We start from the raw sequence: 27,197 nt of genomic DNA on the forward strand, positions 1-27,197 counted from the left end.
CTCTCCCACTGGTACCATGAGCTTGTGGCAGGAGTGTCCCGGTCAGGAGGCAGGGGCCAGGGTGGGTGGGATTCTGTGACTGTGAAATCAAGGGACACAGCAACTGTTCCTACTGGGCTTGAGCTAGGGGTGTTAGGTGCTCCAGGCTTCGTAGCAGTCGCAGCTGGCGCGATGTGGTTTAGGCTGCGGTGGGGAGCTGAAAATGCTTTCTTGCAGGAAGCATCTGTTCCCTGACGTATTGCTAGGGCTGCAGAATTTGGTATCTGGCGCTTGACTGGTGTCGTTTGTGGTGTTGCCCCTCGGGGAACCTGTGGGCCCCTGGCTCTCGCACCCGTCTCGGGCTCCAGCGTCTGCACAGGGAAGATGGCACCGGTCGGGCAGGGCCCTGGGCATGGCTTCACGTCGTCCCATGCCCCTGGGTACGTTCTTCCTGACAATGTGGGACCTGCACCCACTCCTCGGTGCAGTCGCCAGGGAAACAGTGCTGCTAGGCAACCGCAAGCCCTTCCTTCATTATTTAGGAAATGGGGGCTGATGAGAAGGAGCCCTCTAAATTCAGTCATGGAATCTCCTTTCCGCAGGGATGGGAGCCCCGTTTCCACATCTGGGAGGGGGTTTCTGAACTGGGGCCCACCCAGCCGAGGGACAGGATGGCTGCCGCAGCCCCTGTGCCACTCAGCAGCTGTGGAGTGGAAGGAGCTGAAAGGGATGCACTGCGGACCCCGCCCCCCCTCTAGCCCAGCCGGCAGGGCCCGGGCGTTTTCCCCACCTGGACATGCCCCCGTCACCCGCTTCTCCTCCTGCTTGCAGCGCACAGGCCCCAGGGGGGACACACCATAAATCATTCCTTCTTGGAGACAAGCAGATGGAAGCGGTGGGGGGAGGGGAGGAAGCCAGGTTATGTTTGGCAGAGCAGAAAGCATGGTCTGGGAAGGAAGATGTTTCTGTGTTTAAGCTTCAAGGAATGTTAGATGCCTGGGAGTTGATATTAAAAGAAACACAAGCCTTCCTGCCACCAGCTGACGGGGCCCTGGGAGCAGGCAGCTCAGAGGGAGTCTTCCTGCGGGCCTGGAAGTTCTCCCCATGCTGGTCTCCCCGAAGGCGCAGCCCTGTGCCCCCCACCCCCTACAAAGCCATCTTACCAGCCTTCCTGTGGATGGGATGGCCGGGGCGGGGGTGCTTGTAGAGTTCTGCTCGTCCAGTGACTGCTCCGGGGCCCAGCGAGGCTGGCGGGGCTGGGCCGAGCACCCACATGGGGTAGTGCTCACACGGCCAGGCCCCGCAGAGCCTTGGAATGGTCTGCTCCGCCTGCTCCCTCCAAACCCACTTCCTGCCACGTGGCATGGAGGGGCTTGGCACCAGCCTCTGGCACTTGGTTCTGCTCCCTACAGCGGGCACCGAGGGTGAAGCTGAAGGGGGGCCCCACGATGGGGCCAAGGCCTCGGGGATGTTCAGAGGGCCCATAGGGAAGAGAGGGGCAGGGCCCCATTGCCCTCTCCTCTCCAGGGCCCTCTCCACCCCGCCCATCCAGAGAACGGGGCGGGGGCAGGACCCTGCCCCCTAAGCTCCGGGCGTCCGCTCTCAGGGTGGGTCTCCCTCTCCGAGTTTGCCGAATCTGCTAGTGGGGGCCGCGAATCTGGATTGGCAGGGTGGGGACAGGGAGGGGCCAGCATTTAAGGACAGACAAATGACAGCACTATTCACCAGCATGTGTGACCAGCACTTGTGTTCTTGGAAGCCCGTTCCTAGATGTCATGTCATATAATCCGTATAATCCCTGCGACAGCTCTAGGAGGAAGATGACAACCGTTTCCTGTCCTCTTTACAGATGAAGACAGTGAGGCACTGAGAAGTGCCTTGGCCAAGGTGCCTCTGCCGACGGCATTCAGGGAGACCAGGGCCCTGCCCTCTTGCCATGTCCCCAGGCCTTCATCAGGGAGTCTCCTAGGCTGGGTGAAGGACCCTGGAATGGCTGGTGGCCTGGAGAAGGAGCCAGGTTGAGCTTCTGCCCTGGTATCCCGCTTTGGAGCGTAGGGAGAGCCCCAGGCTTATGTCCCCTCTGCACAGGACCATACCCGCCTGGTCGGCCTGGAGGGAAGCAGAATGGGCGAGTGTGCTCAAAGAGAGCCAGGGAGAGGGCACGTGGACATGTGTGGGGTGCCCAGGATGGGGCTGGCTGCTACGAGAAGTTCAGGGCCCTAACTTCATGGTACTTAACTGTCAAATTGGTAAGACACGTTTTAATATATGCCTGGCCCTTCGAGAACGATGACGGTGATGGTTCCAGGACCTTACTGTGAGCCCAGTCCCATGCTCACTGCTGGCATCTCATCTTGGAGATCTTACCAGCACCCTATGGGGTGGGAGTTTCCCCAGGTTTGCAGATGAGGAAGCCGAGGCACCGAGGGGTGAAGTCCCGTGTTCATGGCTGGCAGCCAGGGCATAGGAGGGCTGGGATTTGAACCAGGGCTGGTGGCTGCCCCAGAGCCCATGCCTGGCCTACCCTCAGTGGCTCTGGGTTTCCCACTGTTCCATCAGTAGCAAGATGGGAGCTCCCACGGCAGGGATTCAAGGAAGGAAAGTTCACTGTGGGCTGGAGGTAGGGAGGCTTCAAGGAGGTGGTGGTGGGCGAGAAGGATTTGAGAGCTCTGGGTTAGTTGTTTCTTCGTTTTTAAATTCCAAAAGCAATGTTTACATTAGAAAGCAAGCTACAGTAATAATAAGACTTGAATAATAATCACAAACCATCCCTACTCCTCCTCCAAAACAGCCATTTTATTTTGCACCTTCCTTGGGTATACAAATTTTTATATAGTTTTCATCACAGTGTATCTTTTGTGTTTTTTCTGTTTTCATATAAAGTTATTACCCCACCCCACCCACCCCTTTTTCTCTCCAGAGCTGTAGGCAGCCTTTATAATTACCTTTTTTTAATATTTATAGATAATTGTCAAAAGTGCTTCATATACTTTGTGTGATTCACTCCCTATAAAGGCCAGCACCTTAATTGCCACTGAAGGCTGTGTGTTATTCTAGCCAGGTGGGCAGGCTCTGGGTCAGCAGAAAAGAATAGGGCGGGCATTCCGGGGGAAGGAGTGCATGGCCAAGGACAGAGGGGCCAGAGTGCAGGGAGCGTCCCAGGAAATTAAGAAGCAAGGGGGCCTGGCAGGAGGACTTCAGAGCGGTCAGTAGGAGGGAGTCGAAGGAATGAATAAAAGAAGGGATCAGTGGTGTTTTAGGCCAGAAGGGATTGCAGAGAACATTTAATCTAATCCTGTTCTTGCAAGGAGACGGAAACAGACCAGAAAGGATGAGTGACGAGGCTGCAGTCACACAGCTTATTAGTGGCTGAGAAGGGCTCACAATTGGACTCCCAACCCCAGATTGGTCATGCTTGGTCAGTTGCTGTGCTGACACAAATGAGTGGATGAAAATGCCCCTAGATGGGGGCGGGGGATTGGCCTATGCTCTCAGGGGTTCCTCGTCCAGCTTGGTCCATGGCTCCCCTGCAGGCTCAGGAATCCTCTCCCTCTCCCCCCACCCCTGCCTCAGGGCCACTACCTCCAGGTCTCTCTCCAGGCCACCTGCTGTCCACCTCCTTCTTGATCACCCTCCATGGGCGGAGCTCTCCCTACCCTACAAAGGGCTCCCCATGTATTCTGCCCTGCTTTCCTGGCCCCCAGGGACTCCCGTTTGTTTATCCCTGTCTATTTCCAGCCACGCTGTTCTAGCTCCAGATGTACTGTCCCCAACTGGGACCCACCCTCTGGCCGATTAGCATATTCCCAAAGTCCAGCCCTTCTTGGCTGGCTGGGGAGCTCTCCCTGAGGGCCCTGCCACTCAGCGCCTGCCACTAGCCTAGCCCAGAGAAGCTCTGGGGGCAGGCTCTGTGCTGTAAGTCAAAGAGTGAACAGGACTCGCTGTCTATGAGAGAAAGCAGACAAGGATTAAGGATTGAGGGGCTTTGAGGCCAGATAGATCCAGGGTTAAGAGCCTGGTCTCCTTCACTCGTTCTTTAGCAGAACAAGGTGAGTTTTGTTTATGTCTCTGAGCCTCAGTTTCTTTACCTGTAAAATGGGTTCCAATGAGGACCGAATGTGAAAGTATGTGCAGTTCCTTGGCCCAGGGTCTGGCATGGCCAGTTCTCAGCCAGGGGTGATGACCAGCCCTTGGCCCCAAGTCAGCAGGTCCATGTGCCCTGTCCTCTCCCTTCCTGTAGGGATTACAGGGGTCACTTGTTTTAGAAACCCCAACAGAATGTTACCCAAGAAGGGCCCCCTGTGTTTCAGCCTCTGAGGGAGTCAGACCTGGCTTTGATGAACCGACCTCAGGGGCAGGGCTTTCGGCTGGGGCCTGTACTCCCTGCCACCCTGGGGTTGCCCTGCCTGGGGCCTGGAGGAGGGATTGCAGTGACCCCTTGGCCAGGCAGCTCCAGCACGTCCCCCGTAGGGCTGCTTGGCTTGGGGTGGCCACACCCAGAGTGTAGAGTGAATGAGGAGCCCGGGAACAAGAGGCCTTTGTCAGCCAGGTTGCTGCTCTGGTTTCAATTACTCTGCAGAGCGTGTGGAAACTTGGAGCGAGCATGGGTCAGGAGCCTGCTAGAGTAGGAGTCAAGGACTCTCCTACATCCTTCTATCTGGTCCCTGAGGGGACCAGACCTGAGGGGTCTGTGGTCCCCATTTGACTCTGCCTGAGGGTCTCGTGTCTTGGTCCTTTTGCCCGGGAAGCCTGGTTGCTGGGACTTTGGCAGAAGTGACCTGGTGCTGCTGCCAGCTCAGTCCCACTCTGCTTCTTCACGGCCGATGCCAGGAGCCTGGGCTGGTCGAGTCCTCCAACAGAGGGGCATTAACGTGGATCCTCTGCACCTTTGCTTGTTTGTCCCCCAGGCCTGGTTCATAGGACACATCAATTATGGCCTTGTTTTACCTGGGATGGAGGGCAGGGGGGGGCTGCTGTGAGAAGGCCTCAGCGGCAGGCTGGTTGCAGAGCTTTCCCCTTTCATTGCGGCCCCCAGCCACACACCTTACAGCCTAGGACTCTGGAGGGGCCATGCTGAGCGTGGCTGTCCTGCTTCTCCCCTAGAAGATGGACCGGCCCCCAGCCTGGGCCAGTCTGCTCCTGGAGTCCATGTTTCATGTCCCTGCTGCCTCATGTGGGGCTTTCCCCTTTGCCACTGTTGACATGACAGTGCCAGGTCCAGAGGCACCCTGGGCCCATGGCTGAACACCAGGACTGGCTCTGTACCCTGCCTCAGGGGCCTAGGTAGCTGGAGCCACTGTTCTGCCCCAACCCTGCCCAGCCCAGATCTTTCGGGCCCATTTGCTGTGCAGCATCCCTCCTGATGTCAGTCTTCAGGCAGGTCTGGACACTCAGACCTGGGGAGCGGGCTACAGAAAGCTTGTCGTGGCTGGGAGAGGCCAGGGGCAGCATCTTGCATGGTGCCAGCCCTCTGGGTAGGAGCTTTTCTAAATGTAGAGAGTCCTCTTCTCACGCCTGCTGGCCTCCTGCGTCTCCCAGGTGCTCCTGGCTTGGCGAGCCCAGGAGAGCCTGAAGGCAGGAACCATTCAACAGGAAGCAGGCAGAGGCTTGAGTCTCTCTCAGGGCCCCGCATTGGGAAATGACACTTTGACAGGAAGGCTTGGTGCCCACTTCCCCCAGGCAGCCTCCCAGGGTTAGGGAACAAGCAGAGAAGCTGATCCAGAGAGGACGTAGGGGTGGATTTGTTCAGGCCCCGAGAAGCCCAGCTTCTCAACAGACTAAAAAGGGCCAGTGTGCTCCTTCTCAGGTCTGGAATTGGAGACCCCCAGAACTAGGTGGGGTCCCAGGTCCACCTCTTAATAATGGGGTAACCTTGGGTGACCTCTAAGAGCCCCTCCTCACTAGCCTGTGAGGGTGTTCAAAGAGGTCTCAGAGGTGGAAGCAGCTGGCACACAGCCTACTCTCAGCGAGGGCAGCTCTTCTCCCTGCAAGCCAAGGCTGCTAATTTGTCCTCCTAGGCATCCAAAACACTAGTCCCTGGGGTGACACCACTTTTTTTTTTTTTAACTTTTGAGGAAAAGACTTAGCAGAATTGCCAGGGAACTCCCTGAATTGGGGCCGAGGCCGGATGTGACTCCTGCACAGCCCACAGCAGCCCCTCACGGCCTGCCCAGCTCTGCCGGCACTGAGGGGTGCCAGCGCCAGCAGCACCCAATGGTCTTGGGAAGGGCTGAGCTACTCTGGCTGCAGGACAGACCCCTGTGTGACTTCAGGTCCGAGGCAACCCAGAAGCGGGCAGCCTGACTAAGAGTTATCCCATTGTAAAGGCCACTGAATGGAACCCACACCCAGCATGTGGAGACCAGAGCTTTCCCAAAGCAAAGAGAAGTAGAGATGAGGCTTGAGATCCAGGACTCTGATCTGGAAGTTTCCTTAAAAATCCCCTAACCTCCCTGGCCTCCACGCCTCCCCAGCCCTGAGGGATATGCAGGCCAATGGCTTGGTCAGGAGAACCAGCAGTTCTCATGAGAACCATCTGTTGGACTGCGCTGAGCCACCCACAGAACTCATAGCTGGGTCCTTCATCACCCCAGCCCGGCCCCAGGAAAGGGGGACTTCGAGAGCATCTGAGGCAGGGGTGGCGGACACAGGAAGTGCGAGAAGGTTGGGTCCCATCTTCCCACTTCAGCCGAGGTGCCTCTGCTTCTGCCTTAATCTGACCGGGGACCCAGGAACTTGGGCATAAGATTTCATTAGGAAAAAAAAGGGTCCTCAGTTAAAACAGAATGAAAAATTGAAGACTATCTCCTAATTTGACAGGTACAGTAATAGCCTAGAGGGAAAAAGTGGCTTGCTGAGTTCACAGTGACCAGGCAGGGCTCAAGCCCAGGTTCCATGGCTCCCAAGGGGTGCCTTCTGTTAACTTTGAGCTCAGAGGTGGGTGGAAGGAAGCTGCTTAATAAAAGGAGAAAAAAGAATGGAGGCTCAGCAGATCCTGCCCTACTTGCAGACTTGAAACCCTGCTGCCTTGTGCATTTTGTCTTCACCTTGCGGCCTGGCAGCCCCGTGCATCCAGAGCCCATCCCTGAGGCTAGAGCCCGGTGGCTGTGCTGGGAGACCCCAGCCCCACCAACCCCCTTCCCACAATGAGCTGGAAGTGGCCAAGGGTCTGGGCATCGGTCCTGGCCCTGAGTTGTGTCCTGGGATAGGAAAGGAGTGGATGGATGTGTGGTGGGGACTCTCCGCCCACTCTGTCCCTGGGTGGGTTTTGTTGTAGATAAGCAAGATGTTCCCAAAGGCTCATGTGGATTTTCCACCGTTTGCTCCATGACTAAATGTGCCGTGAGAATTATTAAGGGTTGCCAGGGACATGCCGTCAGGGTGGTTCTCTGGCAGTGGACGAGTCTTGGGCGGTGCACCTAGTGCCACTAAGTACTTCGTGCAACACCCAGCCCGGTGTGGCCAGGCAGAGTGAAGCATGAAGGTGTGTGGGAAACAGCACCAGCCTAGACCATCCTTGGAGCCATGGCCGGCCACTGGGGAGATGGGAGGACAGCAGTAAACCGTATGCGGGCTTGGTCCGGGCCTTTGAGCCTGGCCGCCCCCTTTCCTAACACCATGCACATCTTAAACCTTCAGCCCACCCTGGAGCCCCCACCCAGGCATCCATCTACAGTCACCTGGAGTCACTTATCTACAAACACTTGAGATTCAAGAGCGCAAAGAGCTGCGATCCATGCACGGCTCTTTTGCAGGCAGGGACCAGACCTCTGGGAGCCCTGGGGGCTCAAACCTGGACTTCCTACAAGGGCCCCATTACTGACCAGTTACCTCCTCAGAGCAGTGGGTCAGTGATGGGGTGAGGGCTCAGTTTGCCCAAGTGCTAAGTTAGAGGCCAGGAGCTATTCAAGGGCTGTCTGCCCTGCGCAAAATAGACATCCACTCGGTATGCAATGAATGAATGAACAAATGAATGAAATGCAGCTTCTGGGCTGCCGCTGGCAGCCTGGTGACCCAGAACAAGGCGTTCCCTTCTCTGAGTCTAATGCAGGCTTTGAACACACCAGATATTCAGAAAATACTAGGTAGGTAGATACAGAAACAAATAAATAGGTCTCAGTGTCTTTCTCTGTGAAGGTGTTTGCCCTTCCAGCCAGCCAGTTTTGGTTAGGGTAGAGAAGGGAGAAGATGAGGACACACTTTAGGAACGCAGGAGCTGCAGGTGCATTAACGTAGGACCCCTCAGTCTTGTGTGATGTGTTGTGCCCCTCCCCCCACACACCCCCTCTCGGGCCCTGTTGTCCCCGGGCTCCTGGGCACTGCCTGCCCTGTTCAGTTCCCTCTCAGCCTGAAGGTCTGGGCTCCAGCCCCCACCACCTTGGGTCCTGTCTCACCCGCCACCAGCATCTGGTCTCACTGCTCTGCCCCTTCAGGACCCACCCTGTACTCTGGGGCCAAGAAGGAGCATCCTTAGCAGACCCCAGCCCACATCCCGCCCAGCTCCTCAGCCTCAGCTGATCTGGCACTGGGGACCGTTGAGGAGAGTGCCTGGGGGGCTCTGCCTCCTTCATCGTCCCAGATTGTCCTTGCTGGGCTGCCTGTGGCCTTGGTCTAGCTGACCACTCGGAAACCCCCTTTCCCAGCTTGGAGCTCTTGGCGCTGGTGGGCAGGGGCAGGGAGTCAGGGTTCAAGTCTGGGCTGGGGGGGGAGTTGAGCTTCTGTCCCCATAGGAAAAACAAGGTCACTCCAGAGAAGTGACGGTGTCATCCCCAACTTCTGAGGACGCTCCTTCTGCCTCGTGTTCACTGGCCTGATAATTTGCCTAGAAGCTGTCCCCACCCCCAGCTGTCACCAAGGCAGCCGTGGTGGCTGTTCCTTCCTGTGCCGCCCACAAGTCTCAGGCTGCGTCTTATTCCCTGCTGACCCTTTTTCTTCAGTGCCGTGGCCGCCGATTGCTTTAACCTGATTTTACCTCCAGCGCGGCCACGCTGAGTGGCAGGTCCCCGTCCCAGCATAACCTGGGGCCTGTCCGCACCGCCCCACTCGCGGCCCCTGTCGTTCCTCCAGCAGAGAGTCTGGGCAGGGGATGCGGGGCACGGGCCAGTCCGTTAGGAATGTTTTCACTTCCAGTGACGGCGACATCTGTTCGTGTGGGCCTGTCCTCCCAGGCTCTGTTTATCCCAAGGGGGCCCCATGTGTCCTCGGGCTGAGTCCTGCCAGGTGTGGCTGGCTGCAGAGGACAAACAGAGAAAGGGACGAGGAAGAGAAGGGTCACTTCCTGGGTAGCCTGGACCTGTCCCACCCGGCGGAGACAAGGCCGCCTCTGTGGTGGGCTAGAGGGACCCGAAGTCAGGAACTTGCTGGGAGGATTGGATTTCCACATCCCCTCCTTGCCCTGCACCTCGACTGTTGATTCCGGGAAGAATGAGTCAGGCTTGGGAAAGAGAAGGCCAAGATGTGCTGTCCCCAAAGAGAACCCCCAGTCCACGGAGAGGACGGGAAAGATGAGCATCCCCAGGGAAGAGCCTCCCAACTTGACTCCCCATCTGCTAAGGCGCTTATGTCACCATGGAGACCAGTTGGCCACCTTTCATCCAATCAGAGCTTGTTTTACCCAGACAAGTGTTGAGCCTGGGTTCCTAAGACAGACAGGTTTAGGGCTTTGGGAACAGGATCTATACTAGCCCCCCTTCTCCCCCACACTGGCAGGGTGTGCTTTGCACAGCATCCCCCAGACTGTACCCTGTGGCATGTGGCCCAGCTAGAGAGATGAGAACCTTAGAAAGCCAGTGCCAGGCCAGCTCTGATGTTAACCAGCCGTTGCCAAGCTGTGTCTGCCACGGGTAAGCGTGGTGAGCAATTAATAATGCACCTTACCAGCTTGTTACACAACCATGCAATTGCACATTTGCTGAAGAGCTGCAGAGCAGAGACAGGGTACAGCTGGGATGGATGGCCTTTTCCCCCTAGCTCAGAGGACCCCCACCAACCCCTCTTCTTCCAGGAGGCCTTCCTTGATTCCCTCTGACTTGAAATTTTCTCTCCTTCCTCTTGACTCTCATGTGGTTTACCTAATATCTTGTTCTTATGGCGGAAGGTTGTGGGTTTTTCGAGGGCAAAGATGATGCCTTTCCAACTGGGCATGGTGCATAGTAGATGCACAATTGAGATGTGCTGAATGCACGAGTGAATTCCCTACCTCCCATTAAGAGTTAAATCTGGGCCCCCTCTCTTCTCTTGGGCTGTCAGCTTTGTCAAGCACAGGCTTTGGATTCCTCCCTACTGCCGCAGTGCTTGTCCCAGCTTCAGGTGCATAGCCAGGTCCTGCCAGTACCCCTTGAATGACGAAATGTAGACTAAGCTAAAGAGTGACAAAGTAGGCTTTGTGACAGCCATAGAGTGGGAGCTGCATGATGCCTCTTCAGAGGCTGCACCCAGGTGCCCTAGGAAAGGCAGGTGAGAAATGAGTCAAGGAGGGTGGTTCAGGCTTCAGCTGGGCAGGGGATGCAGGTGTGTCAACATCTGTCAGTCTCTTCCTTTCCCCATCAGGCAGTGCTAGGAAAGCTGTTCGGGCTCAGCTGGTTCCGCTGCAGTGGCTTTAGGCAGCTTCTGCTCAGACTGGGATGGCTCTGTAGGGTCTTGGTAGCCCAGCTGCCCAGTAGGGACACCCTGGACCCAGACCCCAGCAGTAGCCCAGCCAGGCTTCCCAGGGCCCTGCTTCCACCAGCAAGGCAGAAGACAAGGCAGGACTGGGTCTTGCCACACTGGAATGTCAGAGTGGTGGGGGCCATGGGCTTCTGTCAGTTCATATCCCAGCCCAGCCACTCAGTAGCTGCATGACTTTGGGCAAGTTGTTCAACTTCTCACCATCCTTTCCTGAGTTTCCTGAGGAATGCTAGAGCTTACTTCATCAGGTCGTGGGAGGATTGAGTTAATCCATGTAGAGGTTTAGCATGGCACCTGTCACATAGTAAGCTCTCAATAAAAGGCAGCTATTATTATGACCAGGTCTGGCTATCTCTGTAATGAAGCCACCCCTTTCTCAACAAACACTGAGGGCTTTGTGTAAAACCCCGAGCCCTGAGAGCTGGTCAAGAGCCAGCAGGAGCATTCTGGGTGCTGATGGCTGCTCTCTGTGCCCTAACCCTCCTGCCACCTGGAGTTCAACCAAGAAATGTCCTGACCCAGCTCTTTTTCCTGAATCCATAGACCCATGCACACCTTCGGCGAGGCATTGTGGTGGTGTGTACTTTGGGGCAGACCTGCTGCAACCCAGCTACATGACCATGGAAAAGAGCTTCACCTCCCTGAGTCCAGCTTCAACCAACTCTGAAACTGGAATGTTAATGCCAGCCTCCCCAAAGTTATGCAGCTTAAGTGCAGCCAGATACGTGAAAGCTCTTTGTGTGGGACCTGGCTTATGGATGGCCATGAAAACACTGATGTCCTTCCTACCTTGTGTTTAGCTCTGCAGGGGGGTGACATCCTGGATGCCCCTGGGTTTTGTGTCCCCTAACCTTTTGGGGCTAAGGCCTTTCTCCTTTCTCTGAGCACCATAACTCAAACTTGTGTGGTTAACTTGCAGTTATTCACTTCTCACTTTTGGGTTAAACCTTTGCTAACTTGAAGGTCAAGAACAAGCTCTTTTCTCTCTCTCAAGGTGCCCAGCACAGACATGTGGCCGATTGCCCTTTTGCCAGTGAGCACAGTGTCTCTCTGTCCTGGCAGCATATATGCCTTTGAGAGATTGTTTTGTGGGAGGTGCTCTTGCTGGACACCCATAACCAGTGTCCTTATTGACTTGTGCCTGTGTTCAGAGAGGGCCTGCAGCAGCCTGATTCCTGCTACATTAGGGGCCTTCTTTATTCTTTACATTTCCCGCAAGAGGAGCTTTGTGAGTGCCCATCCACACGTGTCTGGCTCTATCACCAAGTTGGCACTGAGAGGGGCCCCTTGGCGCGGGAGTTGGGGGTAGAAGTCAGTCCCCTAAGCCTGGGAGGTGCATTAACTCCAAGGCAGTGGGAGGAGGGCAGTGGCCATCACCAAAATGCAGCTCCTGGCTGCCGGAGTCCTGGCCCCTGCAGACCCTCCTGGCTTGTGGCAGAGCCTCCCTCTAATACCCCAGGCCCCCAGGGCCCCAATGTGGAGCCTTCTGGCGGTGAAGGAGTTAAGGCTGGGATGTAGAAGGGAAGGAACTGGATTGTGTTTAGCTGCTTGTCAAACTTTATTTAGTAAAGACTGGAGGGAGGGACGCAGGGTCGGTGAGGGGGGAGCCCCAGCTTGCCAGGAGTTAAGACCAGGAGGTTGGGTTGTTTTGGGGGGGAGGGGGCAGTCTCTCGTGCCTCCTTTGAGTCACTTCCTTCGGTGGGGGCGGGGGCGCTCCCCGCACGGCTGCCTCTGGCCGTCTGTGGCGCACGCACTCAGCGTCCCGCGAGCTGAGGACTGGCCGGCGGAAGAGAGAAGCCGAGCCCCGGGGCGAGGTGCCTGGACCGCCGGCGGGTGCGCTCAGCGGGACCCTCCTCCCGGGCGCGCGGCGGGCCGCAGTCTCCAGGGAGGGGAGGAGAAACCGGAGCCTCGCACCATGCGCTTCCGTGCCCGGCTCAAGTAACAGTCCCAGGCAGGCTGCGGGGGTGGGGGCCCGAGCGCGCCCGCACAGCTCTCTTCCTCCCGCCGGCTCCAGCCGAGCCCCGGCTGTCCGCGCCACCAGCGCGCCTCGCCCGCCTGCCTGCCCCGTCGCTGGCCCCGGAGGCCGGGCCGCTGTCGGGGCTGGGCCCCGTCGCTGTCGCCAGCATGACCGACGTCCTGCCCCAGCCGGACTGCAGCCTGAAGGCGGTGTGCGAGCCCCTGGAGCGCTGCTGCCTGGAGCAACTGGAGGAGCCGGGAAGCAAGCGGCCGCCCAACACCGGAGCTCGGCTCTGGGGCCGGGTGCGCAGCAAGCTGCTCCGCCAAAAGGTGCCAGCGGGGCCCGGAGTGGGTAGGGGGAGCTGGAGGGATTAAAGGCAGGGCTGGGTGGGCTGCTGGGACCCTCACACTGCCTGCTGGGCTCTTTTTTATAAGCTGTATTGTATCTTCTGTCCTTAGGAAAGAAGCTAGGTGTGTGGGAGGTGGGGGTGGGGTCTGATGGAAATGTCCTTAATTTGATGGCTGATGCTGGTTGCTACCTTACCCCTGACCCTGGCTGCTTTTTCTGCTTCTGTTCCTATCTCAGGAAAAGGAAGCCTGTCTTTTGAGGGATCGCTGCCTAGGTCCTTTCTGAATCAATGCTGTGTGTGAACAGATTTAGGCCTGGGGCTCCTGGGTCTCTGCACCCCACCGTGCTGAGCCCAGACCCCACCTTCTGCATCCAATGGGCATCGCTGGCTGCTTCAACACTAGCCACCGAGTGAGGTTTCTTTGTGTGGGTTTATGGGAAGGTAGTGGTGCTGCTGAGTCTGGGGGCTGTAGGTTGCCTTTTTAGGGGCCACCCAGATGACTGCTGGCCCATGGCCAGCTGGGCACCAGGCACCTCAGTGCGCCGGGGGCTTTCTGACCCAGCAGGCAGCTCAGACAAAGTTGTGGCAGGGCAGACTGCTAGTGCTGCCTGCAGCCTCAGCCTTTGGTGGGATTAAAATCCGAGATAGAGGCTGACTGTCCTGCAGCTGGGCAGGCTGCCTTGGAGCTGGCTTTGAGCCCTGGCCTTGGGCATTCGAGGAGCAACCAGACTCAGTGTCCAGCACACAGTAAGGGCTTGATAACTCTGCAGCCCAGATGAACTGCCTGAGTAAGAGTAAGTAAGTTGCCAGGTGCCCTTCCTGGCTGGCCAGGGTTTTGCTCATCCTTCAAGGTAGCAGTGGTCTGTGTGTCTGATGGGAATTTGCATGCCCTCCTGTAACTCAGGAGGGGACCCTCTGAGCAAGCCCTTACTGCCAGCCAGCATAGAGGCTCCTGGAACCTGCCAAGAGGAAATGTTCTTAAACCCGTTGGCTCCTTGTTTGGTTTCATCTCCTGCCAGTGGGGCATTTTTGGCTTCCCTGAGGTGACATCAGTCCTGGAAAGTGCTGGGCAGGGCAGCAACTCGAGCTATCCTATATTGGCCCCTGTATCACCTTCAGCCCTCCCCAGGGACCAGGCTAGCAGAGCCCTGCTGGCCCCAGCTGCTGCGGAGCCCCTATTTGCTGAGGCAGCTGTGTGTGCCCGGCAGCATGGAGCCACCCCCCTTCCTCCCTCACTTCCCACTGAGGCCAGCCCGAAGTTCAACATCCATTCCCAAACCCCAGGCTTGGCAGGAAACTGACCGGCAGGTGCCTGGCCCAGTACCCACCAAACAAGAGCACTCTGATTTACCTGCCCTTTTGGAGGAGGTGCCTGGCAGGTAGGGGAGGCAGTTTTTAAACCCCAAAGCTCCACACTTTCAGTTCTCCTTTCCCTGTACATTTGTGGCTGGCAAAACCAAGAAGCCACTTCAGGAATTCTTCAGCTGGATTTGCATCTAGGTTGCAACTGGTTTCCAATAGCTCTGTCTTGGTGGCGCTACTCGGATCAAGAGTGGTGGGCAGGCTGCTCTGGTTGGTCAGTACAGCTGCAGGGCAGCTCTGGTGCCGGGATGTGCTGTGCGCAGGTGATTCAGCCCCCTAGAGCGGGCTCGTGTCAGTGTGATGCATGAGGGTCTGTATGGTGGGTGACAAGGGGATATCCACCGTGCTGTGCCTTCCTTGCTGTGTGTCCAGGCTGCTGAGTGGACAGGCAGCCTCGTAGAGCAGGCCCACTGCCCATTTCTTCTCTTCTCCCAGTGCAGCAGGCTCATGGCGGCTGGGCTGAAGCGGGCTGCGGTGTTAGGCAGCAGCTTAGGTGGAGCCGGGGAAGGGTGCCCGCTGCTGCCCAGCCCAGCGGGAGGGAGGGGTCGTCTCACTAGCTTCTTGTTAACTTTGCCCTAAGGATTTGAAGCTGTGGATACCAGAGACACCTGTGGCCCTTTGCTCCTGTTTAAAGGGTTCAGAAGAGGCTGGGGCTGTGTGCGTTTGTGTAACTCATCTGGGGATCCCATGCTGGGGCTGCAGAATCTGTTCATATGGAAAATTCCCAAGATTGATACTGAGACTTTGAAATACCTGGGGACTCTTGGCCCCAGGAGTCGCCAGTTGGTTCATTTACCCATGGGTGCCCCTTAGGGCCCAGAGGAGTTGTTCTTGTCCCCGAGAGTTCTGGGGCTCACCCTCCTCTGGCCTCTGACTTGGCAGTTGGTTTGTTGTGCAAGCGTTTAGCAGAGGAGCCACGTGGCATCTGGGTTCGTGGGTTCTGCCAGGCCTCTGGGTGTGTAACTGCATTTCTACTTTCTTTTTTTTGCCTCAAATCACACTCAAGTAGATCAGGCTGGCTGCCCTGCCCTCCCTCCCATCCTGCCTGCTTTTAGATGTTCAGCACATCAGATTGTAAGGTCAGACATTGGAGTGGGAGATGACGGAGGAGGAATCCCTTCCCCAACCCCCTGGAGTGTCCAAAGGCTCTAATGGGGTCCCTTGTGGGAGTCCTTAGAGGCCGTGAGGCCCCGTTCAGGCTGGTCCAGGAGCATGTACCAGGTGGGACCACCTGCTCTGGCCCCGCCCCCGGTGCAGAGTTGCTCCTGACCCAGACCGTGGAGGTCTTGGAGGTGTGGACTCAGCTGAACTGACAGGGCCAAAAGGAGTGGGGGAGAGGTGAGGATGGCTCCTGGGGACCTCACCTCTGCTTTGAGGGGCTACCAGGTGTGGCTTCTCTTGAGAAGCTGTAGGTGTTTCTTGCTGAGCCCCAGAGTGACCACCTGCTTTGTGATGGGCTGTTCTCCCCCTGCTTCTCCCGAGGGTCGGAAGTGTTACCCAAGGGAGGGCAGGGTGAGTGTCCCCTTCGGGCCGCTCATCTGGGGGACCTTCAGGACCTTCGCTTTCCTCGCCAGTGTGGGTACCACCACAGGGCAGCCCCCAGCCCTGCTCAGAGTCTGTCATCTGACTTGGAAATTCTTCCTAACAGATAGCACCAGGTATGCCAACCAGGCACCTGGTCCCACAGAGCCACCCAGCCACTCACTGGCTGTCCCAGGCATTGATCTGGGTGCTCGGGGACAAGACACAGATAGGTTTTGGGCTCAGTTACTTTATTTCGTAATCTGGCTTTGGGCATCCAGGAAAAATCTTGCAACCTTATGCAGTAGAAATCTCTCCAGGCCCTGGCTGCCACCACTCGGCCCTGCCTAACCCAATTCTCTGCCTGCCCCTCCTCCCTAATTTCAGGGGTAAGAAACCTACATCCCAGGCCATCACTACTCACACCCCTATATGGTGATCCCTCAGCTATACGAAACGGAAGGTAGTACCTCCCCCTTGGGCTGGACACCCCTGCCGCCAGCCTGTTTCCTCCTGGGCCTTGGCGCAGCCCGGATTGTGATCAGACTGGTTGGCAGGGGAGGGGGCGGTGACTCCCCTGCATTCCTGCGGCCTGCATCCCTCCCACAGCACTTGTCCACTCCCTAGGGGAGCCTGGGAGGGACCTTACTCTTGGGGCCACGTGGGTGGTCTCCTGACGCCCAGGCTCCTGCCTCCCCACCCGAGAGGCCTGATTGATCCCACAGAGCAGGCATCCTCAACTTGGAGACTCTGATGAAGGCTGTGTAGCCCCCACCCACAGGTACCAACTGTGTGCCATTTCAGAGAGTGTCACAGACCCCAAGGCAAGGTGCTGTTTGGCCCCTGGAAAGCCCCTCCTCACTGACATCATCATGATCCCATAGCTGGCCTGTCTGGTCTGCTGTGCTGGGTTGGCTGCCCCTGCTGTGTGATATCCCTAAGCCAGAGGGAACTGAGCCTGCCAACCAAGGGGGCTCCTGAACGGGCAGTGCTCCCCAAGGCCAGTGCTGCAGGAGTATCCAGAGTCAGGGATGCCCCGGGCCAGGCGAAAAGACATTTTGGAAAGAGCCCAGGCACTTCTGCAGGTGCTGGTGTGGGAGCGTGGCCAAGGCATTGGCCCTTGGGCACTGATCTGGAAATGCCCAGGCCTCAGCCAAGTGGCCTTGCCAGCTGCCCGAGTTGCTGGGAGGTGGTCAGCAGGTGCTGTTTTGGCTTCCTCTCCTCTACCAAACCGCACTGGGGACAGGAAGGGTGTTTTCCTTCTGACGGCTCCCTGGCACTCTAAAGGAGCACACAGCTCCCTGTGGCCGGGATGTACCTGCCCAGTCCCCGGGAGAAGGCCAGCTGTGGTCCCGGATCTCTGCGAACCTTAGACTAAAGCCTTGTTGTTGGTTCCCCGGGGTGGTCTGGGGAGGTGGGAAGTGGCTGTGGGAGCTGCCCTTGGGATTATTCTGCAGACAGGCTAGGAGGGCCCCAGGATCCTACAGCAGTCACTCCTGCCTTGCTTCAGCTGGGAGAGGGTGGAACTTGCCTCTGAGCCAGAAGCTAAAACCGTCTCTAACCTGGACAAGGACCCTGGGCCTGAGGTGGGAGCAGCCAGAACAGCAGCCTCTTCAGCTCTGACCCCCCCTCCCCCCCACTGCTCTAGGAGGGCTTCTCCTTGGAGCACCCACACCCCTTAGGCTGGTGCGAGCCAGGGTACCAGAGAGGACAGGACACTGGGCCGGTGGGTGTCAGAGGCTGCATTTTCTAGTCTTGGGTCTACTGTTTTAACTTGCTGTGTGACCCTGGGCAAATCTCTTTACCTCTCTGGTTCCCTGGCATCAGCACAATGAGGGAGCTGAGTGGGATGATCTCCTAGATCCAGTTCATATGATGATCTTGGCCGTGTCTCAAGATTCCTATTCCTTGGCCTTAAGCTCTCAGCATGCTGGGAAGTCCAGCTGGGAGGACCACAGGCTGCCCCCTGGGCCAGGGCCAGCAATTGACTGAGCACCGGAGAAGGGAGGTGAGCAGGAATGTGGGGCTCCCTGGCCTGGCCCCAAGGGAACCCTAGTGGGATGGCATTGCCGTCTCTCCCCCTCACCCTCGAATTCACTCCTTTGCTCCATAAATGTTGGTGGCCACCCTTTGGGGGCTGGGTGCTCAGGCGCTAGGGGTACAGAGGGGCGCTGAAAGCAGAAAAGAGCCTGTTCTCGTGAGCCTGTCTATAAAAGGGTCAGACGAGAAACAGGGCAGTTCATCTCAGGTAGGATAGGTGCTATGAAGAAAGTAAAATTGGGTAACAGATTAGAGAGCAGTGGGGAGGAAGAGGCTTTGCTTTGAGGACATAAGTTTTGAGCTGAGATTTAAATAGTAAGAAAGATTCAGCCATGAAAAATGTGAGGACAGCATGTTCTAGGCAGAGGAACTGACAAAGGAAATCCCTGGGACAGGGCACGCATGGCTTGTTCAGGTACAGACAGAAGGCTGGGCCGGGTGGCAGGAGATTGCACTGGGCAAGGTGGGCAGTGGCCAGATCACAAGAGGCCTTGCAGGTTGTGCCAAGGAGCTGGGCTTTTCATCTCTGCACGGTGGGAAGCCATTGGAGCATTTTGGTGCAATTTCAGGGATGATGGTACGTTCTGAGCATATTCTGGGTATCAGGCGTCATTCTTAGCCCTTGAATGAGTTGGGTGATGTAATCCTTCAGATGACCTGTGAGGTAAGTACTATTATTATCCACCCCATTTTATATATGAGGAACCCAAGGCTTGGAGAGACACCCAGCAGGGTCCCATGTGTGGGTTGGTGGAGGAGCCAGAATTAATTAGTGCATGTGGGACCCAGCCTAGCAGGCCGTGCATAGAAACAGGCTCAGCAGTTACTCTCGATGCTGTTTAGTGTATGTGAGCCTCAGACCCAGTCAGGGACTGGGAGGCGCCTTGCAGAGCCAGGGCAGGTACCCAGGAAGGGTTCCCAGCCTGGGTGGGGAGAGTGGAGTCCGTTTCAGAGAAGACCTTTTTTAATATATATTTCTTACCAAACCACTCCCTAGTCCAGAGGGAGGCTGCTGAGCCTGGGGTAGTTCCAGGCCCCTGGCCCACCCATGGCAGCCAGCCTGATGGCTTCCAGTCTGGGCCCCAGGGGCCTCTCACCTCGGACTTTGTCCTCCTCCCTTTGGGGGTAGGGTTGCTGAGGGTGTCTCTCTCTCTGGGTGCCTTTTCCCAACAACATCCCACTGCCCCTACCTTAGCTGTCTGGTCCACCAACGTGGCCCTAGGCTGCAGCAGGGCTAACTTACTGGCTGTTAGTTTGAGGCCTAGTCCAGGGGTGAAGCTAACTGGGGCTGGGAGGGCAGGGATAGGTGGGCCAGCTCAGAGAAGTCAGGAAACTGGGGCTCTGGGAGCAGTCCAGGTTAGAGTCTGTTCTCTTCCCTTCCAGTAGCCCCTCCCCAGAGCTAAAAGAGGGTTATGGGCATGGGGCAGGCTGAGCTGCTGGAATGTGGGTTGCTGGGGAAGGCAGGCAGGTCACAGTGGGTGCCGAGAGGCTAACCTGGCTTCAATAAAAGCCTCATTCAGAGCTGCTAAACCCCTTCCATATGTGGGTCTTGGGGAACTTCAAAGTTCTTGGGAGGGGCCGGGGACGCAAGCTGGGGAGCCGGGGCTGGCACACGCCTGTTGCTTGGCTGTCCCAGCAGTGGGGAGGGAAAACGGTGACTGCAGGGGCATGTTGAGGGGAGCCCTGGCCAGCCTGGCTGTGCCAGCCCCGCAGGGTCAGGGCTGGAGGAGCAGAGCTTGCTTGGCCTTATATAGGAGGGGCTGGGCCGCTGACAAGGTGGGGTGACAGTTTACTGAGTTTGATCCTGGCCTTCCCCAACTTAGCTGAACTGGAATCCAAGATTCAGGCCCTCCCCCCCTTTTCTGCACTGCCTCACTCTGTGTTTTCTCTCAGGGTGGCCACGTTGTTGGAATCCTCCAGTCCCCTCCCCAGGAGAGGAGAGGCAGGCTCCTGGGAGCTCCCTGTCCCCACTTGCCAGCCCTACCACGCCTGTCACGTCTGTGGTCTGTCCCAATGACAGGCTGGCTCTGGAGCCCCGCGGGGACCAGCCCTGAGCGTGCAGCCACACTTGCTGGGGGGAGGGCCGGGGACAGCAAGCCTGGGACTGCCACCGTGGCCACTGGCCTGGGAACCTTAGGAAATGCTTCCACCACCAGGCACGACACCTGGCTCGAGACCTGGTCTCCATGGCCCAGCACTGAGTCTCTGGCATCTCCACCTTCCGTGTAGTTCCCATTCAGTGGCTGGTTTTATTGAAATCCCGACACTCTTGTCCAGCATCTGGTGACAACTTCAGACTGGAATGAAGAAGCATTTCACTTCTCTTAGTCCTAAAACCAACTCTGGACTTTGAGAGGTCCATCCACCAACCCAGGATGGGGCCTGATGCCAGGCCTGGAGCCAAAGAGGGGGCGGGAGCCAGGACCCAAGGGACTTAGGGGCCAGGGACAGAGCCCGGGAGGTGGATCTTCTGGGGCTACTCATTCCCAGGGCTTGTGGAGGCGGCAGAGGAAAGGTCTGAAGGAAAGGGGCTCTGCCTCTGCAGCTCCCAGAGAGGGGGCTGAGGGGCTGTGGGAGGGGGTTGGAGGGCCTTGGGGCCTGTGGGGTCATCGTGGGCGCCTGTCACCAAGTGAACTCTTGTGTCACATCCTGAAGTAATGCTTGCTGAAGGCGGCTCTGTGCCAGTGCCTGCCCTCCTCCAAGACTGAGCTGCCAGCTTTGAGTTTCCCTCTGGCGGCTCACACAGGGCCCATGTCTGTAAATGAAAGCGGCCTGGGTGAGGTTTGTGGTTGAGGGAGTGTGCGATACGGTCAGAAAGACCTGGGTTTGCGCTGGGCTCTGTCGCCTGCTGGGGAACAGGAGTGGGGAGCCTGATGTCGAGGAGCCCAAAGGCACTGGACGGCAGCTGTGAGGAGCCCGCAAGCCAGAGGCAAGGAGCAGTGCTGGGTGACCTGCCTCGGGGCAGGAGGAGATCCCTGATCCTGATCCCTGAAACAAGGACAGGACCCGCCATCTGGATCATGCTTGGGTGTGCACGGGGCGTCCTCCCCTGCCCTTGGGTCCTCAGATCTTCCCAGCCTGCGCACAAGCCCGCTGTGGGCTTCCGTCCTAAGGGTGAGGCCACTGGGCCCCAGACCCTCAGCTACCTGCCTCAGTTCTCACCGAGGGGTACCCTTGGCCCATGTCCTCCCTACGTGGGATGCAGGATTCCCAGGCCAGGGGACCTGGTGCCCTCCCTGATGTTGGCCCCAGAGATCGCCCTTTACTCTGTGGGAGAGGACTCAGCGCACAGCCGGGGTCTGACCAACTCTAAATGCGAAGACGGAACGGAAAGTGTTGCACTGCTCATAGCGGCTGCTTATGGCTGAGGCGTTCATAACTTCCTCCAACAAGCTTGGGACCATGTTTGTGTCTCCTGCTCAGGGGTACCCAGCTGCATATGCGTATTGCTCGTGGGGTGAAGGAGGCACCCTCTGTCTCCCCCCATTGATGAACTGATTCCCCCACCCCATCCCCAGCACCTGTGGATGGCACCTGTGTGCTGGGTCTGGCGGCTGAGCTGTCAGGTGTTCTCCCTGCACTGGGAGACATCCCAGGGACTGGCTCCTCCGCCCCAAGTACTAATCTAATCAGGAAATAGCAGAGTCCACATTTCCCAGGGGTTATAAATAGCCACGGCAATTCAGGCAACATCATTTTTCTGGAAAATGTGCCCATGTCCCTCTCCACTCCTCACCCTCCCTCTTCTGTATTTAAATGACATCCTGAAATAGACTGGGTTTCTGGAGGCTGCTGGCCTTCTGGAAGATAGAGCTTCATTTTCAGGGGGCTGGGGGCTGCGCAGGCCTGTCTGAGTGGGGACCAGGACAATGGCAGTGGCGGGATGCACAGAAAAGCCAGAAAGCTGCACCTCATTCAGGCCTGGCCTTAGAGAGGACAGTGCATGTAAAACAACAGCCAACTTAATGCAGCAGGACGGCAGAGGGGAAGAGGAGCTCCTATGGCTTGGGGTTATCCAGGAAGACTTTCAGGAAGAGGCAGAGCTAGAGCTGGGCCTTTGCATCATCAGTTGCTTTTCCTGTCTCCGATGCTCCCAGAAAAATGTAGGGTTGCTAGTTGGCAGCTGAAATGGAAGCAGTGGGGAGGCAGGGAACAGAAGACTCTAGCGGAGGTGGCTTGCCAGACCCCAGGTCTGCCCACGGTGCCAAACCATGCACCAGGAGCCCAGTGTCTCCTTTCGAAGTAAATAATGGCCGTGGCAGCTGGCCTTGTAGCTGGTGCAGGAGAGGTGCAGGCACCAGGCTAGGTACTTGACATGTTATCTTGCAGTGTTAGCACAGTGGGTGAGTCAGGGAGACTTGATTTTGTCTCCCAGCTGCAACTTCCTAAATGTGTGGCCCTGAGCAGGTTGTTTATTCCTTAAAAACCTCACAGGCTTGTTATGATGGTGAATGGAGATGCTGGGCCATAAGAGTTTATCATGGTGCCTGGTTTACAGGAGGAACTCAAAACATGTCAGTTGCTGTTTTTGCCATAACAACCCTGTGAGGTAGGTCTGGACACCCCCATGAGGCAATTGGGATTCAGGGAGGTTAAGTGCCTTGCCCAGTTTCACACTGGTGGGGAAGAGGGAACATCTGGACCCAGGTTGGTCTGACTTCCAGTCCTAGCACTTTCCTTGCCTGGCTCTGTCGAGACTCCAGTCCAGGACTCGAGTCTCTCTTAACCACCTCTGATGCTGGAGCACGGGTGTGAGCAGACTTCCACAGGGCTCCTCGTTCCCCATGGTGGCTGAAGTCCTGCTCTTCTCCGGGAGGGACACACCCAGGCCCAGATTTTGGCACAGACAGGTGGAGGCAGGAACCTGGCTGGCCAGGCCCTTGACTTCCTGCCCCATCTATGGCCTAGGTAAAGAGTTGAGGCAGGGCCCTTCTGGAAGGATCAACACAGACCACCTCAAGTCCCTCTCCCTCTAACCAGGCTCCCCCTTGGCTCTGGGTTGCCAGCCCCTGACCACCCTTAGGACAGTTTTCCCTGGATACCAGAGTTCCAGACAAGGAAGTCAGTGTCCAAGTAGCAAGCACCAAGGGCAGCCCATAGGGACCGGGACGGGAGAGAGGCAGGTGAGAGAGGGGCTGGGCTCTGGATCAGCTCCTAGCAGCCCCGCCTCATCCTCTAAGGCCCAAGGCCACGTGGCCCTGGCATCCCGGGCAGGTCGATGAGCAGGGGAGGCCACAGTCTTCTCTTGCTCGTTACTTCGGTGGTCAAGGAGGCCTGGCTCAGCAACTCCTCACCACAGGATGCCCGGGGGTCTCACCAATGCCCTCCATAAAGGCGGGGTAAAGCCGGTCTGTGAGGAGGGGCTCGGGCAGCTCCCGGAAGTAGAGCTCGAGGGTGCCAGCGGTTGATGTCCATGTCGCTCAGCATCAGCAGAATGTCCTTGTTGTCTGCTTAGCTCAGTGCCCGGTGGCTGCCCGGATGTGCCAGGTCATGGGAAGCTGGGGCAGGGGAGAGGCACTAAGGAAATTCTCCCAGGGGCTTGGCTGTGGAATTGGCCTGAGGCTTGGGCTGATGCCTGGAGAGACCTGTTTTAAAAGGGGGTGGTCACTCCAGATGTCCCAAGTAGTCTCTCCTTCTGTCCACAGAGAGCCTTTTAGGTCTCTCACTCCGTGTCCTACCCTGTGTGACTGCTGTTGGAGGACAGAACTGGGGGCAGGCTTAGGCCCTTGTGTTTCAGATCGAGGGTGTGGGGTGAAGGAACTACAATGGGCCCAGTGAGGATTTGGGACAAAATGAAGTTTAGAGGAGAGGGAGATTTCAAGAAAGTGAGGCCAAAGTTGGGGCTTCCTTTGGGATCTAGAGGACACTTGGCCTCGGCGCCTTCCGGAATAGAGAGCCTGGGGCCACAGCCTGGCCAGCAGCTAATCTGCAGCCTCCTTGAGCCTGAGTACCCACCCTGCAGTCCACCAGGGACTGCATCCGGCTGGTCGCTCCTGCCCACCTACCCTGTGTGTTTGTGGGGGTGGGGTGGCGTGGGGAGCTTGGTTCTCTCCAAACTCCTCTCCTGCCACTCGTGTTCTCAGTTCCATCCCTTCTCTGGTCGGGGAGCTCACTGCTGCTGGCTGCCTGGGCCACAGCTGGCCTAGATGCAGGGCCCAGAGTCAGCCAAGCAGCAGACCCAGACCTCTCAGACTTGGGTCCCACGCCCCCCACCCCAGTGGGCTGCATGGGTGGTAGAAGGCACGAGAAGGAAACTCACTGGCCCCGTAGGAAGCCCCACCCCAGGGCACAGCTACCCTGGGCTGACCCAGATCTCATTTTTCCCTCTGTGGCAAATGTGGTTTGCTAGAACGGTGGTGTTCAAACTGTGGATTGTAGACCCTGGGGGTACCCTGAGGCTTTCCAAGGGGTAGGAGGGCAGGGAGAGTTTTAAGGAAGTTCACTTGCGGATCCTCAAGTAGTGTAGGTGCTGGTTGGCAAAAGTTGACCTGCCTGAGAACCATCACTTCTCTCCCTCTATGGAGGAAAGGCTCAGGGCCGCTGGAACCTCCTGGGTGCCAAATAGCAGGGCCATTTGAAATGTTGGTGTGATGTTGAGAAAATAAATGACTGACTCGAGTGTCCAGGTCAGATGGTTTCTAGTTCTTTGTTTCCCACACAACTGATAGAGGACCTAATTATCCACTGAAAGATCATTAAAAGTAATTTAAACAATTTTTTTTTAATTTGTATTGTAGTAACATATATGTAACATAACATTTCCCATTTTAACTACTTACAGGTATATAATTCAGTAATACTAATTACATTCACAATGTTTGTGCTACTGCCATCACCACCATCTGTTACCCAGACTTTTCATCACCCCAAAAGAGAAACTCGACACCCTTTAACCAGTAACTCCCCATTCTTTTATCCCTGCCCTTGGTAACCTATTATTTATTTTGTCTCTGAATTTGCATATTCTAGTTATTTCATATACATGAGATCATATGACATTCATCTTTATATCTGGCTTATTTCACTTAACATGATACCGTCAAGGTTTAAAATAACTTGATAATAGGTATATATGTGATTTAAGGCAAATAATGTGGGAAGAGTTTAAAGAATTACATACCATTGCTATAATAAATCTTCTCAGCCATATCTACTCACCTAAATAAGACTTTCATCACTTATGTCTTTAAAAACAAAGAAATATGAGTAGAGTTGATGCTGAACCTTGTTTCACTCCAGCAAAAAAATGACATTCATATAGATCTATGAAGTAAAATGATAGAAAAGACTATATCCATCTCATTAAGAGATGCATTTCCAATAAAATATTACCTTGTGCTTGTACTATTAAAGTAATGTATTGATTTATTTCTTAATTGTGCACTTCTAATCATTATGATAACTAATCAGGAATATGTTTTGAATCCTTGGGTGTCTTGTGGTCTCAGGAAATTTTAATTTCAGCTTATATTTTTATTGGAGCAAAATTTAATAGAGTGATGAATAAAGACTTAAAAATATAAACTAGGGCAACTTTTTTGGGGGAGAATTGGAATAGAAATATAAATTTAAGGAGAAACAGGAATGATGTGGGATTTCTGCAAGGGAAAGAAGAGCTTGTTCTTGTATTTTTTAAATGGATGATGGGTATCAAATCGCTGTGGTATTTAGGTTCTAGTGAATGCATTTAAAAGGATGATGTAACAGTTTTATTTTAAGATGTCAATATTTACATTATCCTAGAAATTATATTTAAACTTGCCATGGAAATGTTCAGATGTCGACCTAAAAATGTGCCAGAGTGTGCATAGCTTTTCCGAATTATTTTGTGGATGCACAAGCAGAGCAGTTTGAAGGCTACTGAGTTAGAGAAACTGAATTCCGTACAGTCCCAGGTGAGGGGTGCACCTGACCTTCCCCATGGTCCCCCCCTTGACAGGGCTCCAGCCTAAGTCACCGGGGCCTCCCCTAGAAAGTAGTTTGCTCACTTGGGGGTGACTGCTTAACCCAAGTGATTTCGGTGCATCCTCACAACAATCCATAAGGCGGATTCTGCTACTGGCTGCATTTTATAGGTGAGGAAGAAAACGAGGCTTAGGTTAAAATGTGCCAAAGATCATACAGCTGAGAGAGGCAGAGCAGGGATTCAGACCCAGGCAACCTGACTTCTGAGAATAGGCTCTTAAACCTTACCTTGCACTACCTTCTCCTCAGCACCTCCCATACACCTAGCACGTTTCCAGGAACCTCCTGATGGCTCCAACTTTTGTGAACCTCAGCTTCTGCTTCTGTAAAGTGGGGTGATGATGCCTGTTTCCCAGGGTGGCAGTCAGGAGAAAAGAAGGTGTGATGTGAAAGCACCCAGGACAGTGTGCTCTGTATCTGCAGGGGGGCCCACGTGAGCACCTCCCTTCACCAGGGCAGGAGGCGCTGGGGGCTGCAGATAGCTTCAGGCCTGGGCTCTTGCTGACCGTTAGCCTGTAAGATGGCCCTTGACTTATGTGTTGCTTGGTCTCTGAGTTGTCATCTCTCACTCACATTCTCTCTTTCTCTGCAGTTGGACCCACAAACTGTAGAAACCAAGAACTGGCACACGGACGTGATCGAGATGAATGGGGTAAGCCTGGAGGGGCAGGAGGTTTCTGCGCTGTGGGTGGGCAGCCCTGCCCCTGCCTCCCTCAGCCCAGCCCCTCGTCCCTTTCCTCGGCCCACACTCCCCACACTCCCATCTGTGGGCGGCTCAGGGAGCCCTGGGTGCGAGAGGGAGCCTTTGGTCTGCAGCTCCGGGGAAGGGGAATGATCCTTATGTTTGGGGGGGCACTTCTCCAGCCCTCATGCCCTGGGGGACTTATGCCTGCCAGATCAAAGTGGAATTCTCCATGAAATTCACCAGCCGAGATATGAGCCTCAAGAGGACCCCATCCAAAAAGCAGACCGGCGTCTTTGGTGTGAAGATCAGCGTGGTGACCAAGTAGGTGCTGCTTCTGGGCTCTGAGTGTGGGACCAGTGCCCTGGGCCCCACCATCCCTGCCTTCCGGCCGTCTCCGCTCATATCCAGCACCTCATCAGTCACCCTCCAGGTCACTCATTACAAATGGCCAGCCTGGAGGCCATAAGTAGCCCACAGAGGTGTGTGGCTCCTACAGTGCTTTAGAAATAAGTGAGCCAACGTTAACACCTTTAATCTTGGGCAGATTTCATGGGAAAATCCCAGGCTGTAAGCTTCTTGTAATATAAATGGGAACATTTGACAATTGTAGGCCCACATTTTGACTTGGCACCCATGGGCTAGAATGCCCGGTGGGGCTGTCCCTCTAGAAAGGG

General features: G+C 56.0%; 1 protein-coding gene across 8 annotated transcripts in view; it reads left to right on the plus strand.

Moving 5' to 3' along the window:
- ABR (ABR activator of RhoGEF and GTPase) overlaps window positions 1-27,197 on the plus strand; it is a 255,696-nt gene that overhangs the window by 220,340 nt on the left and 8,159 nt on the right. For 7 of the 8 annotated variants that reach the window (XM_077165429.1, XM_077165427.1, XM_077165432.1 and 4 more), the window contains 2 exons: window positions 26,431-26,490; window positions 26,735-26,844. In XM_077165429.1, the coding sequence (XP_077021544.1) occupies window positions 26,431-26,490; window positions 26,735-26,844 (170 nt within the window). Of the gene's footprint in view, window positions 1-12,768; window positions 12,931-26,430; window positions 26,491-26,734; window positions 26,845-27,197 lie in introns of those variants that run through there. The other variant, XM_077165434.1, reaches the window with a different exon arrangement.

The sequence above is a fragment of the Tamandua tetradactyla genome, chromosome 6 (genome assembly GCF_023851605.1).
Source record: "Tamandua tetradactyla isolate mTamTet1 chromosome 6, mTamTet1.pri, whole genome shotgun sequence".
Taxonomy (NCBI): Eukaryota; Metazoa; Chordata; class Mammalia; order Pilosa; family Myrmecophagidae; genus Tamandua; species Tamandua tetradactyla.